The 20,473-nt window shown below is 41.5% G+C and overlaps 1 protein-coding gene across 1 annotated transcript in view; it reads left to right on the top strand.

Moving 5' to 3' along the window:
- Positions 1-20,473, top strand: part of SLC29A4 (solute carrier family 29 member 4) — a 236,119-nt gene that overhangs the window by 65,435 nt on the left and 150,211 nt on the right. The window contains exon 3 of the mRNA XM_073558133.1: positions 3,342-3,470. Within this exon, the coding sequence (XP_073414234.1) occupies positions 3,342-3,470 (129 nt within the window). The remainder of the gene's footprint in view (positions 1-3,341; positions 3,471-20,473) is intronic.

Genomic DNA, 20,473 nt, shown 5'->3' with positions numbered 1-20,473 from the left:
ACAGGGATGCCAGCGCTACATATCCTATCGGCAGTTCAAAACGTACTAATCCTAGAGAATTGACCAAGTAACCCAGATTTTTTCATATTGAAGAGGTCTGCTTCTCTTAAGGTATACATTTTTTACATCAGGATGATATATTAACCTTGTTAATTAATTATCTGCATCTAACAACCATTGTGAATTGATCAATTTTCTTGCACCTGACAGAAGTCTGGTGATTGTCACCTTCCCATGTTCATCCGCAAATATCTTATCCACATACCCTAGCATGCATATTGGCATCTTTACGCACAGTCACTAACATTACAAGATGAATTACCGTATATATAAGGAAAATATGTCATTAACTTTTTGCTACCTCATCTGAGAGCAGCGTAATGTAGTCAAAGAGAAGCTGAATCTAATGATGTATCACTTGGTTTACTGGGTGCAGCTGTTATGACACAATCAGATCTTTTAGATTTAGAATGAAGCAGAGCTGTGAAAGCTGCCCCCACCAAGACCAGACTCTGTATATACAATGTCCATAGACAGTGAGCTGCTTAGATGCCGAACTAGTAAAGCAATGTTAATCCCTTAGTGATACTTCACAGTTAGTAAACAGCCCAACAAATGACACATCCCTGAACTGTGTATTTCAGTCTCTATCTCCTGCTGTCTTCAGATTACATAGCAAAAACCTGCTGACCGATTCTCTTTAAGACTGTAGTCCAAAATATCTGTAAGTAAGGACAAGTCCACATGATGTGTATAATATCTACCTCTTCTGTAGTACATTTGGGACAGCTGAAGTTCGTACGCAAACCCGCCCTATATATCCATAAAGGTGTTTTGTATTCTCTATATATGACATAACTGAAACAATCGTTTAGTTTCACTAAGAGATATTTTGGGGTCATATTCCAAAATTTAGTCCCACATGTCATCTGAGGTGGGACACATGTCATTTGTTCATTTAGTTTTTGGCCTTAAAAGGATATTTTACAGACTATATTGAATCTCAAATGTGTGTTGCAGTTGTAGAAATTTATCAAACATACTGTGACTAAGGGGGTACTCTCTTGTAATCACTCAAATGTTTTAAAAGTATACTCTTCCAGTAGATGGGAAAGATCCCAGACCCCCACTAGTTGATCATGTCCAAAGACTTGTAGGGACAGAAACTCTGGAATGTTCATATTATTACTTATATGAGGGGCTTTCATTAAAGATTTCCCCTGACCCACCTCCTGTGGACTGAGAGCAATGAAACTTGGCACAGTTATTAGTCGTTCTCTACATGGGTGCCACCTTTGGACACACATTTCTCCCATCTCTTTAAGCAACTGTAAACACCTCGCTTGTAGAAGTCGACAGGTTGCTCCAAAAGCCACGTTGTGACTTTGGAAATCAGAGTCTCATCTCTGGAAAATGCTTGCCCTTCAAAAATAACTTAATTGTTAGAAAGAGGTGGAAGTCCGATGGCGCGAGGTCGCGTGAATAAGGGGCATGCGGTATTATTTCAAAGCCACAGGAGCATGCATTTGAGTTGTGAACTAGTGCATTGTCTTGTAGAAGGCGGACACCTTTGGTGAGCCTGCCACATGTCTTGGTGTTGATGGTCTCCCTCAATTTCCGCAGCAATGAAGCATAGTATGCCTCAGTGATCATGGTACCCTTTGCTAGGAGATCCATCAATATTACTCCGTGCTGATCCCAAAATACTGTGAGCATGACCTTGCCTGCCGAGAGTTGGGCATGTGCCTTCTTTAGAGGTGGTGAGTCATGATGCTTCCTTGGACTGGACTTTAGTCTCAGGATCATAGTGATGGACCCAGCTTTCATCCTGTGTGATCAGTCTGTTGGTTTCCATGGCACATCGTCAATAGAGCCTGAGAGCATTTGACTCGTTCCTGCTTCTGGAAAGCTGTGAGCAGCCGGGAAACACAGCAAGCGCATACCTTATGAATGTGAAGATGGTCTTGGATGATTTTTTTCACGGACCCCACACTATTCTTGACATTTTGGGCTATGTGGCGAATGGTTAGACGATGATTTTCCAAAATGGCGACCTCCAATTGCTGGATGGTGTGTTCATCAATAGCAGAGTGGGGTCGCCCTGGAATTGGAGCTATTTGTGTTGTAGTCCAACCACATTTGAATTGACGATGCCAGTTCTTGACTGCATCATATGATGGGGAATCCTCACCATAAACCTCTTTCGTCTCATCGAACGTCTCCTTTGGTGTGCGACCTTTCAAATAAAGGAACTTCATGACTGCTCTGTATTCCACTGAGTCCATTATCAAATCTCACACCACTTCAGCACCTTTAAAATCAAGACCGTTATCAGAGCCTTATATGATTACACATGTGCAGTTTCAGTGTCCTGTGATAAATAGAAGTGGGTAATGGGAAATCTTTAATGAACACCCCTCGTACTTTGTAAAGGCTGTGATGTTTTGTAGGTGTTTAATTTTCTTTAATATCTTCTCAATAAGTGCTAATGTAGGGTATTTACAAAAAGTACAATAAATACGAAGGCCCTTTCCCACTATATGTTGAAGGACAGTCCCCACAGAATTATTTATATTACGTTCACCCCAACTAAATGTTGACTTTGACAGGCTAAATAGTACAACCAGGCGTTCAGTAATACAAAACCCTCTTCGTCCCTTGGTTTTTGTAAGGATTCTAGTTTGTTTCTTGGCTGTCCTTTCCTCCAAATGACGTCCATAGATAGGATTTATTTTGTAAAATCTATTTTATGGATACCAGCTCGGAGCATTGTGCAGTCTTTGCCTCTTCTTCCCTTGGAAATTTAGCATTGACACTCCATCAGCCCTCATGGTCTTTGTCTACATGCAGACAGCATGTGATTCCTGCAGCCAATCAGATGGGTTAGCAGTCACTTGTGTCAGCACTGAGCAGTGATGTAAGTAAAGTCCGGCATGTGACAGCTGGAGCCACCGATTGTTTGCCGTCATTGCCATGGTCATACAGTATGTGACTGCTTGTAGACTAAGACTGGAAGCTGAATTGCCAAGACAAACAGGTGTGAGTAGAGTTGTATTCTCTTTATTTTTATTTTTTTGCTTAGAACATTTGTGGCTCATTTAATTTTTGTAAAAAGTTGGATAAATCCAATAGTGGCACATTTTAACAGGGCTGTAGTGGTGACTTTCTGTTTTTTGTATGAGACTACTGCAGCCAAACACTGAGCTTAGCGGACTTGTGCCATCTACCTCAGCACAAGACCACTAGTATGGTTATGTGCCACAAATTGTCAGCCGTTTTTGCGACTTTCGTCTGTTGAGATGTCTTTTTCTAACTTTGTAACTCTGATTCTTTCTGTACAGATGCCAATCCAGAGCCTCAGGATCGATATCATGGGATATATTTTGCAATGCTGCTTGCTGGAGTTGGGTTTCTCCTTCCCTATAACAGTTTTATTACAGATGTGGATTATCTACACCACAAGTTTCCAGGTTTGTTAAAGGTAGTCTCACAGTTGTATTCTGTAAGTCATATGCCTCTGGTGTATTGTACAGTAGATCGGATCTATTAACCCCTTACCTACATTGGACGTACTATTCCGTCCATGTGACCTGGGACCTAAGTCCCAAGGACGGAATAGTACGTCTAGTGAGATCAGTGGCGCTCACGTGGTGAGCGCCGCTGATCGCGGCCGGGTGTCAGCTGATTATCACAGCTGACACCCGGTACAATGTGTCAGGGGCGGTCACGGACCACCCCCGACACGTTAACCCCTTGCACACCGCAATCAAACACGATCGCGGTGTACCGGGGGTTAAAGGGAAGCATCGGCAGGGAGGGGGCTCCCTCCGTGCTTCCCTGAGCCCCCCACAACAGCGCAATGTGCAGCGCTGCTGCGGGGGTCTCTTTCCCTACAGGTCCCCGGATCCAAGATGGCGATGGGGACCTTCGGGAGCCTGTAGGGAGCTGACTTCCTCAGTGCCTGCAAAGCGCAGGCATGAGGAAGTCTGCGTCTATGCCTGTGACAGATTGCTGATCTGTCACAGTGATCTGTGATGTCCCCCCTGGGACAACCTAATAAAGTTAAAAAAAAAAAAAAAAAAGTGTAAAACTAATTTTAAAAAAATCGCTAAATAAATTAGAAAAAATAAAAATATTCCCAAATAAATTCATTTTTTGGAAATAAAAAAACCCAAAACAATAAAAGTACACATATTTGGTATTGCGGCGTCCGTAACGACCTGCCCTGTAAAACTGTGCCATTAGTTAAGCCCTTTAGCGAACCCCTTAAAAATTAAAAATAAAAAACAAAGCAAAAAATAATGATTTATTATCTTACCGCCGAACAAAAAGTGCAATAACGCGCGATCAAAAAGACGCATATAAATATCCATGGTACCCCTGAAAACGTCATCTTGTCCCTCAAAAAACGAGCTGCCATACAGCGTCATCAGCGAAAAAATAAAAAAGTTATAGCTCGCAGAATAAAGCGATGCAAAAATAATTATTTTTTATATAAAATAGTTTTCATTGCATAAAAGCGCAAAAACGTAAAAAAACTACATAAATGAAGTATCACATGACAGAGAAAAAGGAGTACGCGGTGACAACAAAAGAAATACTTTTTTTATATATAAATATAAATGTTTATTATACATACAAAATATATAAATAGTAATGCATGATAAGATAATAGTAGTGCACCAAGGAGCATGCGGGCAAAACACAAGGGCCACCCCTCTGGCAACGCAATCCTATGTAAACAAATACTCCGGTCAAGTGGCCAGAAGAGAAATTTATATGAAAGGCTGGTCAAAGAGTTCCCATCATGAGTCACAATAGTAACGTAATATGTCTTAAGCAGCCAAAAATAAATTAGCGATGCAGCTTACCGGGATCAAAGAGGCCAGAGAGGGAGCCCCAGGGCCAGATGTCCACACCCCATCTGGCCCTGGGGCTCCCTCTCTGGCCTCTTTGATCCCGGTAAGCTGCATCGCTAATTTATTTTTGGCTGCTTAAGACATATTACGTTACTATTGTGACTCATGATGGGAACTCTTTGACCAGCCTTTCATATAAATTTCTCTTCTGGCCACTTGACCGGAGTATTTGTTTACATAGGATTGCGTTGCCAGAGGGATGGCCCTTGTGTTTTGGCCGCATGCTCCTTGGTGCACTACTATTATCTTATCATGCATTACTATTTATATATTTTGTATGTATAATAAACATTTATATTTATATATAAAAAAAGTATTTCTTTTGTTGTCACCGCGTACTCCTTTTTCTCTGTCATGTCATAGTTTATTGGAGTTGGTGAATTTGCTTGCTGGGAGGCTCACCAGGTGGTGATGTCATCCCGTGCATTTCCATGCACACTGGCTTTGTTCTTAATAAATGAGGTATCGCTGTAACCGCACTGACCCGAAGAATAAAACCGCTTTATCAATTTTACCACACGCGGAACGGTGTAAACGCACCGCCCAAAAGAAATTCATGAAACGCTGGTTTTTGTTCATTCTGCGTCCCAAAAATCGGAATAAAAAGCGATCAAAAAATGTCACGTGCCCGAAAATGATACCAATAAAAACGTCAACTCGTCCCGCAAAAAATAAGACTTCACATGACTCAGTGGGTCAAAATACGGAAAAATTATAGCTCTCAATATGTGGTGATGCAAAAACTATTTTTACAATAAAAAGCGTCTTTTAGCCTGTGACAGCTACCAAACATAAAAACCGCCATAAATAGTAAATCAAACCCCCCCGTTATCACCCCCTTAGTTAGCGAAAAATAATAAAATTAAAAGAAAATGTATTTATTTCCATTTTCCCTTTAGGGCTAGGGTTGGGGCTAGGGCTAGGGTTGGGGCTAGGGTTAGGGCTAGAGTTAGGGCTGAGATTAGGGTTAGGGGTGTGTTGGGGTTAGGGTTGGAGTTAGAATTGGGGGTTTCCACTGTTTGGGCACATCAGGTGCTCTCCAAATGCAAAATGGCGTCGGATCTCAATTCCGGCCAATTCTGCGTTGAAAAAGTCAAATGGTGCTCCTTCCCTTCCAAGCTCTACCATGCACCCAAACAGTGTTTTACCCCCACATATGGGGTATCAACCTACTCAGGACAAATTGCACAACCACTTTTGGGGTCCAATTTCTCCTATTACCCTTAGGAAAATAAAAAATTGGGGGCAAAAATATAATTTTTGTGGAAAATTTTATTTTCATGCCCGGGTGTTATAAACTTCTGTGAATCGCTTGGGGGTTCAAAGTGCTCACCACACATCTAGATAAGTTCCTTAGGGGATCTAGTTTCCAAAATGGAAACTAGATCCCCTAAGGAACTTAGGGGAACTGGGGTCACTTGTGGGGGATTTCCACTGTTTAGGTACATCAGGGGCTCTTCAAAAGCAACATGACACCCGCAGACCATTCCATCAAAGTCTGCATTCCAAAACGTCACTACTTCTCTTCCGAGCCCCGACGTGTGCCCATACAGTAGTTTTCTCCCACATATGAGGTATCGGCGTACTCAGGACAAATTGGACAACATCTTTTGTAGTCCAATTTCTCCTGTTACCCTTGGGAAAATAAAAAAAATTGGGGACTAATTGATCATGTTTGTGGAAAAAATGCAATTTTTTTATTTTCATGCCTGGGCATTATAAACTTCTGTGAAGCCCTTGGGGGTTCAAAGTTCTCACCACACATCTAGATAAGTTCCTTGGGGGGTCTAGTTTCCAAAATGGTGTCACTTGTGGGGGGTTTCCACTGTTTTGGTACATCGGGGGCTTTCCAATCGTGACATGGTGTCCGATCTCAATTCCAGCCAAAAGCGTCAAATGGCGCTGCTTCCCTTCCGAGCTCTGCCATGGGCCCAAATAGTGGTTTACCCCCACATGTGGGGTATCAGTGTACTCAGGACAAATTGCACAATACCTTTTAGGGTCCTGTTACCCTTGGGAAAATAAAAATTGGTGGTGAAAAGATCATTTTTGTGGAAAAAATATGATTTTTTAATTGTACCGCTGTACGTTATAAACTTCTGTGAAGCCCTTGTGGGTTGAAAGTTCTCACCACATATCTAGATAAGTTCCTTGGGGGGTCTAGTTTCCAAAATGGGGTCACTTGTGGGGGGTTTCCACTGTTTAGGTACATCAGGGGCTCTCCAAACGCGACATGGCGTCCGATCTGAATTCCAGCCAATTTTGCATTGAAAAAGTCAAATGGCGCTCCTTCCCTTCTGAGCTCTGCCAAGGCGCCGAAACAGTGGTTCCCCCCCACATATCAGGTATCAGCGTACTCAGGACAAATTGCACAATAACTTTTGCAGTCCAATTTCTCCTGTTACCCTTGGTAAAATAAAAAAAATTGAACCTGAAGTATTTTTTTTGTGAAAAAAAGTTAAATGTTCATTTTTTTTAAATATTCAAAAAATTCCTGTGACGCACCTAAAGGGTTAATAAACTTCTTGAATGTGGTTTTGAGCACCTTAAGGGGTGCAGTTTTTAGAATGGTATCACTTTTGGGTATTTTCTATCATATAGACCCCGCAAAGTGGCTTCAAATGTGATGTGGTCCGTAAAAATAAAATGGTGTTGCAAAAATGAGAAATCGCTTGTCAATTTTTAACCCTTATAACTTCCTAACAAAAAAAATTTTGGTTCCAAAATTGTGCTGATGTAAAGTAAACATGTGGGAAATGTTACCTATTAAGTTTTTTGTGTGCTGTATCTCTGTGATTTAAGGGCATAAAAATTCAAAGTTGGAAAATTGCAAAATTTTAAAAATTTTCGCCAAATTTTCATTTTTTTCACAAATAAACGCAAGTTGTTTGAATGAAATTTTACCACTAACATGAAGTACAATATGTCACGAGAAAACAGTGTCAAAATCACCGGGATCCATGGAAGCGTTTCAGAGTTATTACCTCATAAAGGGACAGTGGTCAGAATTGTAAAAATTGGCCCGGGAGTTAACGTGCAAACCACCCTTGGTAGTGAAGGGGTTAAAGTGTTGCTGAGACAATATTTCCAGTATATTTTATGACCCATGTGTGCAGTGGCATATTTAATGTCATTTCTTACCTCATATGTGCAAAACTATTTGAGCAGCCCAAATATGACAGACAAGTGTCTAATTGATTAGCAAGGTTTTTTTTTTTATGGACAATTGCATACAGAAGTAGAGTTTTTAGTATTACTGTGATCCACTCTGAAATGGCTATAGAACTTAGCCAATGACAATCCATTTATCTAATTTCTCTTTAAAAAATATTGGGACTACACTCCTATCCTCCTTAGGGCATTATGGTGAACTTATTCAGTTGACTTTGTTTCCCTATTTAAGAAGTGGCAAATACTCTTTTAAGGCTGGGGTCAGACTTGAGAGAAACTTGCATGAGTCTTGCACATCAGTACCTGGCACTGCCGCCGGCGCTCAGATCGGAGCGTTCAGCTGCATAGAAATACATGCAACTGAACACTCCGATCCGAGTGCCGGGTATTGACATAGGAAACTCGTCAGAGTTTCTCGCAAGTCTGACCCCAGCCTTAGACCATTGCTAGTGAAGGTTCTTTTGAAAGTACTTTTAGCCATTTTTGCCAGACTTCTATCTTTAATAGTGCCAAAATGATCGGCCAACAATTTCAGCTTCCAAAAAACACATTTTAGTAAAGCTTATTTAATTTAGAGTCTGCTGATTGCAATCTGTACATAATCTTTAGTGTAAACCCTATTCCCTCTTCTCCTCCGATACCTGCTATAAGCTTCAGCTAGAGCCATAATTATTATCTGTATATAAGAATTTTTAGGCAATTCTAAAAAATATCTGACTTTTTGAGACAAAAACCACTACAAAAACTCACTGTGTAGTAACAGTAATTTTTTAAAACAAACAATTGACAGTAAAATATTTTTGAAAAGCTTTGTAATTGTTTAAACGAAAAACTTAATCAATGAATCTTTAAAAGGAATCTTTCAGTAGGATCAACCCTCCTAAACCATCTATATGGACATGTAGGTCATAGATAGTTAAATAAAATTATATCTTCATATCTGTAATCCAATCTCTTATTCCCGAAAATTTGTTATTCATTTCATGCAAATGAGCTGTTAAGATCTATGGGCTGGGCACAGATCAGTATGAGAATCTGCCTCCAGAGATTATTCTAAATGAAAGGGGGAGTTACCAGTGTGAGACATGTAATGACTGACACTTTTCTCTCATATGTAAGTGTAAAAAAACAACAGATAACACATACGGGATACAACAGAACCCAGTATGGGGGGGTTGGAGATCAAATTCATTGAGAGGGCAGGCGGGAGGGAGGAATAGTGCAGGGTAATGGAATAACAAAGAAGTGATTATAGTGAATGGTAGTAAAGAATGGAAAAGCACTTTTTAAGAAAAGAGAAAATATATTTAAATAAAAACTTGGGGTGTTAAAGGTATCCATGAAAGTAAAATGCTTGAGGGTAATGGAGAGTGGGTAAAATAATGTGCAGGATAAGGCAGAAATAGAACCAGGCAAGAAGGTAAAACTTCAATAGTAGAGGAAGATTAGTGCGTTGAGCCCAGTCAAAAGATGATGATGAAGGGTGAAAATAATGTAAGAGGGGTTTGATGAAGATGTCAAGAAAAATAAAAAAAAAAGTGTGAAGTGTTTCATAAATGTAAATGAAGAAAATTTGGGAAGTGTGAGGACTAGGAAGGATAAACAAAAGAGTGATAATAGGGTGAGCAAGAAGAAAAACACCAAAGTGAATTTATGTTAATATGCTTGGTGCAGTGGAATCACCCTAGTAACTCCATATTAGAAATTCAAAGGAGGGAGAACATTATTAAACAGTAATAAATGGATCTAATTACATGTTACATACAGAGGTTCATGTGGTTACAAAAATTGTGTGCACAATAGGGTAATGGTGCTTAGTGCTGATGAGGTAAATATCTTATAGAGCAATCTAAAGTGCTCTCTGTAACATCAATGAATAAAAATGTAGCATAGTAGTATTGATGACACTACATATTTTAGTATGTACATACTACATACAGCGTACTAAATCTTATTACATGATGTTATCTTGGTATTTTTACAAAGTGCTGATTGCAAGTGAGGTAGGTATCTCCTCCAAACAGTATAATGGCCCCCACATAGCCCTCCAAACAGCATAATGGCACCCGATATAGCCCTCCAAAGAATATAATTTGCCCCCACATAGCTCCCCAAACAGTATAATGCCCCTCACACTTCTCCACACAGTTTAATTATCCCTACACAACCCTCCACACAGTATGGTGGCCACAACACAACCCTCCATACAGTATGATGGAGCCCACACAACCCTCTACAATGTATAATGATCTACCCACAGTGTCATGGCTCCCATTAGCCACCCAAACAGTATATTGATGCCCACACAACCCTCCACACAGTATGATGGATCGCAAGAACTTTCACACTGTATAATGGACAACATACATTATAATGGCCAACCACTAGCTCTCCAAACACTAGAATTGCCCCCACATTCTCCCCAAAACAGTATGATGGCACCCCACACAGCCCTCTAAGCAGTATAATTGGCCACCACATACCCCTGCAAACAGTATAATTGATAGCACTACACATAGTAGGAAGACCCCAACACAACCCTCCACACTATATAATGGCCTGCACTAAATCTCCAAATAGTATAATGGCCCCCTCACAAACCTCCAAATAGTATGATAGACCCCACACAATCCTCCACACTGTATGATGGTGTTCATACAGTATAATGGTCCATACTAGCCATTTATACAGTATATTGGCCACCCACATGACTCTCCAAACAGTATAATTGGCCCTCGCATAGACCTCCAAACAGTATAATGACTCTCACACAACCCTCCATAAAGTATACTGCTCAAAAAAATAAAGGGAACACTTAAACATAGGATCCTATGTTTAAGTGTTCCCTTTATTTTTTTGAGCAGTATATATTGATCCCAGAAAGCCATTCAAATAGTATAATGGCCCCCTACATAGCCCTCCAAAATATAATGCCCTCCAAACAGCTTAATGACCACCACACAACCCTACAGTTAAAGACGACCATACAGCTTTCCAAACAGTAAGATGGACCGCACACAACTCTTCAAATAGTATAATGGCCCTTACATAACCTTCCTAATAGTATAATGATCCCCTCATAAGTACATAAGTAGAAAAAAGACCTAGGTCCATCAAGTTCAACCCTTTCTCCACCAATTATAAATTATTTGTCACTAAATTATCTATAACCCGCAATGCCTTTTTTGCTTCTTTAATAGCTGTTATAGTGCCTGCCATTGCTACCTCTTGTGTTAGTGTATTACACACTCTGCCTGCTCCAAATGTAAATAAGCCTTTCATATTATCCTTGCTGAACCCCTCCTTTGGAATTAGGTAACCAAGGAAACTCCCAATGGCTAACAGATGTAAGGCCCTGCTTCAGGAAGGTGAAGCAAATTTAGACCGAGATAAGAGTTTGAAAAACGTAAATATCTACGATCTCTTTGCTTACTAGAAATTAAGATGGGAGGTTTGCATGAACTTCGTTGATCCAATAGATAGGAAAATAATATTTTCAGAAACTTGATGAAGTGGCGAATGCAAAGCATAGTTTCACATCACAGAGCAATGGCTAGAATTCTTTCAATTGAATATGGACCTGACAGACAAGGCTATACATGTCATATTTGGTCTCTATGTAAAGATAAAATCATGATAAAAATATGACACTTATATTGAGCACCTGCGACTCTCCAGAACAAAGATATAGTCAATGTAGGGAATCTCAGAATTTTCTGAAACTGAAGCCACATCCTATGTCCAACCCTGGTAGGAGTCACCAAGGGTAGGTGTGTGGGTGTAACTAGGGGCTAATAAAAGACAAATGACAACCTTTGGGCATGGTCAGTACTTGGAGGTACAGTTCACTGTGGGTGCTGTGTGTTTTCATGGAGTGCCTCCTTTCATAAATCTGAAGCCATTGCTGTGAAGACAGGTTTAATTTATCCTTTGTTTATCCTTTTATTTCATGTAATTGTATATGCTGTATTGTTTTGTCCCCTTTGTAAAATCTCTTGTATGTTTTTTTTATAAACACTGCCTATCGCTCAGGATTAAATATAAAATGAAACAGATCTGTTCCTTTTGTCCCCTTAAAAATAGTCTGGGTGAAATGGTGGATGAGGATGAGGGAAAACGCCAATATGCTAAATGACTTTTTTTCAACAGTATTTACACAAGAAAATCCTATGACGGATAACATGACCAGTGATAAAAAGAAATTCTCCATTAAATGTCACCTGCTACTAAAATCGAAAAATCCTCTGGCCCGGAAGTGATACACCCCCGAGTACTGCATGAATTAAGTACAGTCATAGATAGACCATTATTTTTAATCTTTGAAGATTCCATAATAACAGGGTCTGTACCACAGGACTGGCGTATAGCAAATGTGGTGCCAGTATTCAAAAAGGGGACAAAAGCTGAACTTGGAAATTATAGGCCAGTGAGCTTGACCTCTACGGTGGGTAAAATCCTGGAGGGTATTCTAAGAGATACTATACTGGAGTATCTGAAGAAGAATAACCTCATGAGCCAATATCAACATGGGTTTACGAGGGACCGTTCCTGTCAGACTAATCTGATAAGCTTTTATGAAGATGTAAGTTCCGGACTGGACCAAGGAAATGCAGTGAACGTGGTATACATGGACTTTTCAAAAGCTTTTGATACAGTGCAACACAAAAAGTTGATACATAAAATGAGCACAATGGGGATAGGGGAAAATATGTGTAAGTGTGTTATGAGCTGGCTCAGGGATAGGAAACAAAGGGTGGTTATTAATGGAGCACACTCGGACTGTGTCACGGTTAGCAGTGGGGTACCACAGGGGTCAGTATTGGGCCCGCTACTTTTTAACATATTTATTAATGACCTTGTAGGGGGCATACAGAGTAGTATTTCAATATTTGCAGATGACACTAAACTCTGCAGGGTAATCAGTATTGAGGAGGACAACTTTATATTACAGGAGGATTTATGTAAACTAGAAGCTTGGGCTGATAAATGGCAAATGAGCTTTAATGGGGATAAATACTAGTCTCCTTGATATTGCGTTGATCGAGCGAGCTAGTCTAATTGCCATATGTGGAGTCGGGAAGGAATTTTTACTATGTTACTATGTAATTGTGTAATTATCCAGATGATAGGGGGCAGGAGAGGGTGTTCTTGACAAAAAGATATCAGCGTGGTGGGTTCAGTTACGCCCCCCCCTTGCTGTGATCTTTGACAATCCTCTAAATAGTACAATGGCCCCTCATATCCCTCTAAACTGTATAATAGCTCCCCACATATCCATCCAAATAGTAAAATGGCCCCCACATAGCCATCCAACTAGTATAATGGCCTCCAACTTAGCCATCCAAATAGTATAATGACCCCCAACATAGCCCTCCATATATAGTATAGTAGCCCTTGTGAAGAATATTGGAGATATAATTTCATGTCAATCATTTGTAGCTTATTTGGCCTGGGATTATAAAATGCTTTAAGCGCCTTCCTTTGTCCAACACTGACATGAAATCGGGCTCAGCAGGATGCCCACATTGTCAAAGACTCAAGGAGAAAGCTGACATCTAGCTCCGCTATGGGGCCTAGCCTCAAAGACAGAGTGACAGATCTCACACCTTGACTAGCTCAGAGCAGGACAAATGTCTGCTTGCCATAAAAAGTTCTGCTGAAGCTGCAGACACATTCTAGAACATTCCAGAAGCATAATTCCATAAGGAGTTATGGAGATATTATACGTCCTAGCCGTACATCGTGAATATTTCTGAGATCCCCAGAACACCCACCTGGGTCTCAACCTGTTCTAGCACAGTGAGAATATATATATATGAAGATACATAGAAGAACTAGTAGAAACCATATAGCAAAGCTGTTTGCTCTTAAGGCACAGCTGAAGCCCAGCTGGATTTGGTGCCAAAACCGCCTCCCTAAGACCGCCCATTATGGAGCTATAACACATCTTAGGTTGTGGAGTTTTTAGCTGCTAGAGGCAAGAGGAGAGGACTTAGGTTCAGCCCACATGGTTGGAGGGGACTCAAAGGGGATAAATGCTCCAGTAAAGCATGGCCTATTGCTTTTTCTCTGGGGAGGTCACAATGACATATGTGGGGAGAAGTCAAGGAACAGAGGGGAACACAAGCCTCCCATGTGGCAGCCCATCCCATGCCAGCCAGGCATTTCATCTACTGGTAACTGACCCATATATTTTGCTTATCTATTTTGTCCTACCACGGTATGTATTAGCATATCTGACCATTGTATTCTCATCCCATTGTTTATATAGTGTATTGTCTAGTGTACCCTTTAGGCAATTAAATATATAATTTAACCATGGGCTGCTCTTTTGTCATAAGCAACAAATCCACATGTCCGTTTCTCGGCTTAATCCCTTAACGACCAATGATGGATCTATCCGTCATTGGACGCCTCATTGGAGCTTCAGTGACTAGCGGTGACGTCACTGAGTCTGTGCTCCCACGCAGCCTGAACCTCTGGACCGTGAGAAAATGCCAGTGATGAGGGCACTGCAGTTCATTCTCAGTGTATTTACAACAGATCACCGTGAGAAAGTTCATTTTAAGTATACAGCTATGAGCTGATATTAATAGCCTGGGAAGCTCCATGAGTATTACCCCCTTCCCAGGCTATAAACATTGGCCCCTAGCCATCGGCTATCTCTCTGCAGGTTACGAAAATTGTGCAGGAGCCCACGCCATTTTTTTCGGAAAAATACTCTTATTAACTACATGTCCAGTAATTTGCACACACACTGCACTAATTGTATTTGTCACTTACATCTATATATCTAACTATTCCATTTGTCTTTACTGTATGTAAACCATATCTTCTATCCTGTCGGCTCCTGCAATGATTTTCCAGATCCCGGCAGATGAATTACCAGCTATTCTGTGTGTGTCACTGATTATATATATATATAGAGAGAGAGAGAGAGATAGATACAGTATATGTATGTGTGTGTACATATACACACACACATACACACACACTGTTTATGTATGCTATGTGTATATATCTATTCTATCTGTACTATTCTAAGTTTACTGTACAACGTGAGTTTACTGTACACTGCACATGAATTGCCGGCTTTTCTAAGGACACCAGTGCATAAAAATCGGACAGCACTCGCATGGTCAGAGTGCTGTGCGCTTTTTTCTTGCATCCACTGACTTGCATTGGCGAGTCTCGTCCGAGATATGCTGCAAATCGCAGCATGTCGCGTTTTTTTTTTTCTCAGTCCGATTTCAGCTGAGAAAAAAAATCACAAATGAGATGTAACTCATTGAATAACATTGGTCAGAGTGCAATCTGATTTTTTATTGGATTGCACTCGTCCGTTTTTCTCGCAAATGGGTACGTACCCTTAAAGGGAAAATCATTCAAAGTTTGAGAATTGCTAATTTAAATGTTAAAACATATCTACCTAAATTTATCATAAATTATAATGTGCCATGAGAAAACATTCTCAAAATTACTGGGATTTGTTGAAGCGTTCCACAGTTATTACCCCATAAAGTGGCACTGGTCATATTTAAAAAATATGGCTCCATCACTAAGGGGTTAAAATAGCCTCTGAAGGCAGATTCTCATACAGATTTTGTCCGGCCCATAGTCCTGAACAGCTAATTTACATATAAGAAAAATATGGATTTCTCTAGAATAAGACATCGGATCACAGATGTTAAGGTACCATTACATTCAGATTTCTATGATCTACATGCCCATATATATACAATTTAGGAGGGTTAATCCTACTAACAGATTCCTTTTAAGGGGATATCTGGTGAAAACAAGTTATCATGGGATATGTAATAATAACTTGTTGATCGGTGGGGGTCTGACCACTCGCACCTGCGCTGATTAGCAAAACGGTGAACTTTTATCCCTGTTAGAATGAAGCCACATTGCGCTTGGTCGCTGCATTAATTCTCAAAGGGGCTCCCAAGCTCTGCACTAGTTTCATTTCTAGAACTCTATAAATCAGGGAGGTGAACCTGTTTTCTGCCAAAGGCCATTTGGATAGTTAAACCATCCTTCGGAGGCCGTACTAATTGTGCACTAACTTTGCCCACAAAGTATGTCTTTACTCTCGCACTGGTGTCAGGACGTAATCTTTCATTACACCCTCCTCATGATTCACTCGTGAACCCTGCTTGTGCGTGCTCACCAAGAAAAAATTAAGAGATCGGTGGTCATCAAAACACATCTTCCAGCCCGAACACTAAGGTGCACAGGAATCTGCCTGGGGGCCAGAGAAACGGCCTGAGGTTCCCCAACCCTGCTATAGAGAATGATTGAAGACAGGGTGGGACTGGCCTGGCAGGTATCGGGGAAATCCCCGGTGGGCCCTTGGCTGTGGGAAGGAGAGGAGGAGAAGAAGAAAAAAAGAGTCTGCGGTTTTTAGGGGCGCGGACCCTTTTAAAGCGCAGGCAGAGTATGTGCAGGGGCGTGCGCACGCAGCGGTCATTACCTGAACCGCCGTGGCGCACGTCCTGATCAATACTGCAGATTGTGTGCCCTTCATTACCGGCGTATGACATCAGTGTCATGTGCCGCATGTGACAGACGCACACATTCACCGACGGCCTCTGCTATGTTGGCGGCCATTTTACTATGTGCGCGCCGGACCTGCAGAGGAGTAGGACACGCATGGCACTGGGACCGCAGGAAGGTAAGAGGAATCTTTTTTTTGTCCTCTCTGTGCATGAACCCAGGACAAGAGGCCAGTATGGATACACATGGGGGGCCAGGATTGATACAAATGGGGGGCCCAGAATGGAGACACATGGGGGGGCTAGGATGGATGCACATGGGGGGGCAGGGTGGATGCACATGGGGGGCCAGGATGGATACACATAGGGGAGAGGATGTATATATGGGGGTAGAACAAGGCACCAGGATGGATATATGGGGGGCATGATAAGGGTCCAGGATGGATATTTGGGGAGGCAGAATAAGGGGCCAGGATGGATACATATGGGGGGCTAGGATGGATACATATGGGGCAGGACAAGGGACCAGGATGGATATATATCCATCCTGGTCCCTTGTCCTGCCCCATATGTATCCATCCTAGCCCCCCATATGTATCCATATACAGTATGGCTAAGATGGAAGTATGGGGGTCCAGGAGGCAGATATATAGGTGAGACAAGATGTATGTGTGTATATATATATATATATATATAGGGCCAGGATGGATTTATGGGGGCCAGGCTGGATATATTGGGGGGGCAGGATGGATATATATTGGTGGCCAGTGTGGATATATATACCGGGGCCAGGATGCATATATGGGGGGCCAAGATGGATATATGGGGGAAGGACAAGGGACCAGTATGGATATATGGGGGGCCAAGGTGGATATATGGGGAGGATGCATATATCAGTGATTTAGATAAAGGATTGAGGGTAAACTGATTAAATTTGCTGATGACACAAAGCTAGGAGGGATAGCTAATACTAGAGAAGAGAGAGAGAGAAGTATTCAAAAAGATATAAATAAACTGGAGCAGTGGGCAGCAACTAACAGAATGGTTTTTAACAGGAAGAAATGCAAAATACTACATCTGGGCAATAAAAATGAAAAAAGCATATACAGAATGGGAGGAATAGGGCTAAGCAACAGCACATGTGAAAAAGACTTGGGTATACTAACAGATCATAAACTGAACATGAGTCAACAGTGTGATGTAGCCGCAAAAAAAAGTATTAACAGAAGCATAGAGTCTAGATCACGTAAAGTCATTATTGCCCTCTACTCCTCTTTTGGTCAGACCTCATCTGGAATACTGTGTCCAGTTTTGGGCACCACATTTTAAAAAAAGACATCAACAAACTGGAGCAAGTTCAGAGAAGAGCGACCAGAATGGTGACCGGTCTGCAAACTATGTCCTCTGAGGAACGGTTGCAGGATTTGGGAATGTTTAGCTTGCAGAAAAAGAAGACTTAGAGGAGACTTAATAGCTGTCTACAAATATCTCAAGGGCTGTCTGTTATCAATGAGTCACCGGAGGAGGAAAAAACAAAAATGCAAGCTAAGTCCAGAAAACCGGAGAGGTTGGTAGCTAGCGGATTGCAGACCCCTGATCCTATTCACAACAACTAACAGTAGCCATGGAGCGTTCCTACGGAGGTCCTAGATGCCTCTTCACAGCTGGAGAACTAAATAAGCCTAAAGAAAGGGGAAGTCTAAACTGCCCCAGAGCAGACCCCAAAGCAATAGACAGCCCCCAACATGTATTGTCAGTGAAAACAGATGAAAACACAGACCGAAAGACAGGCAGAGCAAACGATGGGGCCCAACTAACTAGATAGGAAAGGACAGAAAAGATGCTGGCTGCAATCCGCAAAAACCCTACCAAAAATGTCCCAACACGTCTGATAGGAAAAACGGCCCTGAAGTCACTAGACTTCAAAATCCCTATATCAGCACTCCGATATATTCTGAAGACAGAGCACAAGAGATTTAACCGATCAGGGACAAAAATGGAAATTCAGCAGAGCCCCAGCCGGGGCTGGCAGAACACAAAACTAAGCAAATCAGACAAAATCTCATGGAACAATAACAGAGCAAAACTTAGCTTTAGAAGACAGGAGCTGAACTGGAGACCAGAGCTCAGAGCAGAGAAATCACCAGCAACCCTACAGGGCGTCGGCTGCCTTATATCCACTCAGAGATTCCGAATGTCCAATCGCAATCCACCTGTTCAGGTGACAGGTTTCTCCCATCCAAATCAGTTTCACCACCTCCTTTCACCAGCAGAGGGAGTTCATCGGACATCAAAGGTGAACGAGAAAATGAGCTCACAACAGCTGTCACATTGTAGAAGGATAATCTTTATTCTCATTTGTACAAGGAAAGACCAGAAGAAATGGGATGAAACTGAATGGGAGGAGACACAGAATAGATATTAGAATTTTTTTTTTTGACCGTTAGGGTGATCAATGAGTGGAACAGGCTACCACGAGAGGTAGTGAGTTCTCCTTCAATAGAAGTTATCAAACAGAGGGTGGACAGACGTGTCTGGGATGATTTAAGGAATCCTGCTTTGAACAGGGGGTTGGACCAGATGGCACAGGAGGTCCCTTCCAACTCTACCATTCTATGATTCTATGATATGGGGGATCCAGGATGCACATATGGGGGGCCAGAATGGATATATATAGGGAGGGAGGGAGGGGACAGGATGGATATATATGGAGAGGGGCCAGGATGGATATATAAGGGGGGCAGTTTGCATATATGGGGGGGCAGGACAAGAGATCAGGAAGCGTATATATATGGGGGGGGCAGGATGGATATATCGGGAGCCAGGACAAGGGACCAGGATGGATAAATGGGCATTCCAGGAAAGATATGTGGGGGCAGGATAAGGGACATATGAGGGCCAGTATGAATAGCTGGGGGGCAGGATGGATATCTAGGGGCCAGGCTGGACAAGGGATATAGGGGACCAGGCTAGGGCATATTATAAAATAAAAGGGGCCAGGCTGGGTGAGATTATTAAATAAAGGGAGCGAAGATGAGGGACTAAATTACTGTTGGAGGGCCAGAATGAGGAACATGCTATATTAGTTTATGGTGACAAGTGGGGAACATAATTTCTTTAGGGTCCAATTAGGGACATCATTTACTACTGTAATGTAATTTACTTTTTAGGAAATTGTTTTCCATGGAAAGAGCAAAATGGGGGTCCTGTTACTGTGCAGGGTGGCACTATGTCGTTTTTTGTCTTCATCTGATGTAGTGTCGAAGTACGAGAAAAAGTGGGGAAAGTGCTCTGGAAGCGATCAGCTATTGATGACCGTGTTATTTTTTACAAAGACGAGTTCTGGCTGGAAGAAGTGATGTGGTCTGTGCTGGTTGAAGAAGAAAAGCGAAGATGAAGGAAATCAGCTACCGACGTCACTGGTGAGTCAGTGTATTACATGTACACGCACACTATATATACTGTGTACAGAGTTCCTGTGTGTAACGTCACCAGTGATCACTGTATTACCTGTACACTATACACTACATACAAATACAAAGCTACTGTGTATAATGTCACTGGTGATCACTGTATTACCTGTACACTGACACTATATGCAAACTCCTGTGTATAATGTTTCTGGTGATCGCTGTATTACCTGTACACTGACACTATATACAGAGTTCCTCTGTATAATGTCACTGGTGATCACTATATTACCTGTACACTATATACAGAGGTCCTATGTATAATGTCATTAGTGATCACTGTATTACCTGTACACTGTGTGCAGAATTATTAGGCAAATGAGTATTTTGATCACTTCATCCTTTTTACACATGTTGTCCTACTCCAAGCTGTATAGGCTTGAAAGCCAACTGTCAAATATGTAAATCAGGTGAT

This window comes from Dendrobates tinctorius, unplaced genomic scaffold, assembly GCF_039654945.1.
Source record: "Dendrobates tinctorius isolate UK_male_01 unplaced genomic scaffold, ASM3965494v1 ptg000254l, whole genome shotgun sequence".
Classification (NCBI taxonomy): Eukaryota; Metazoa; Chordata; class Amphibia; order Anura; family Dendrobatidae; genus Dendrobates; species Dendrobates tinctorius.
Note: the sequence above shows the minus strand (reverse complement) of the source record. Positions and strands in the feature narration are given on the sequence as shown.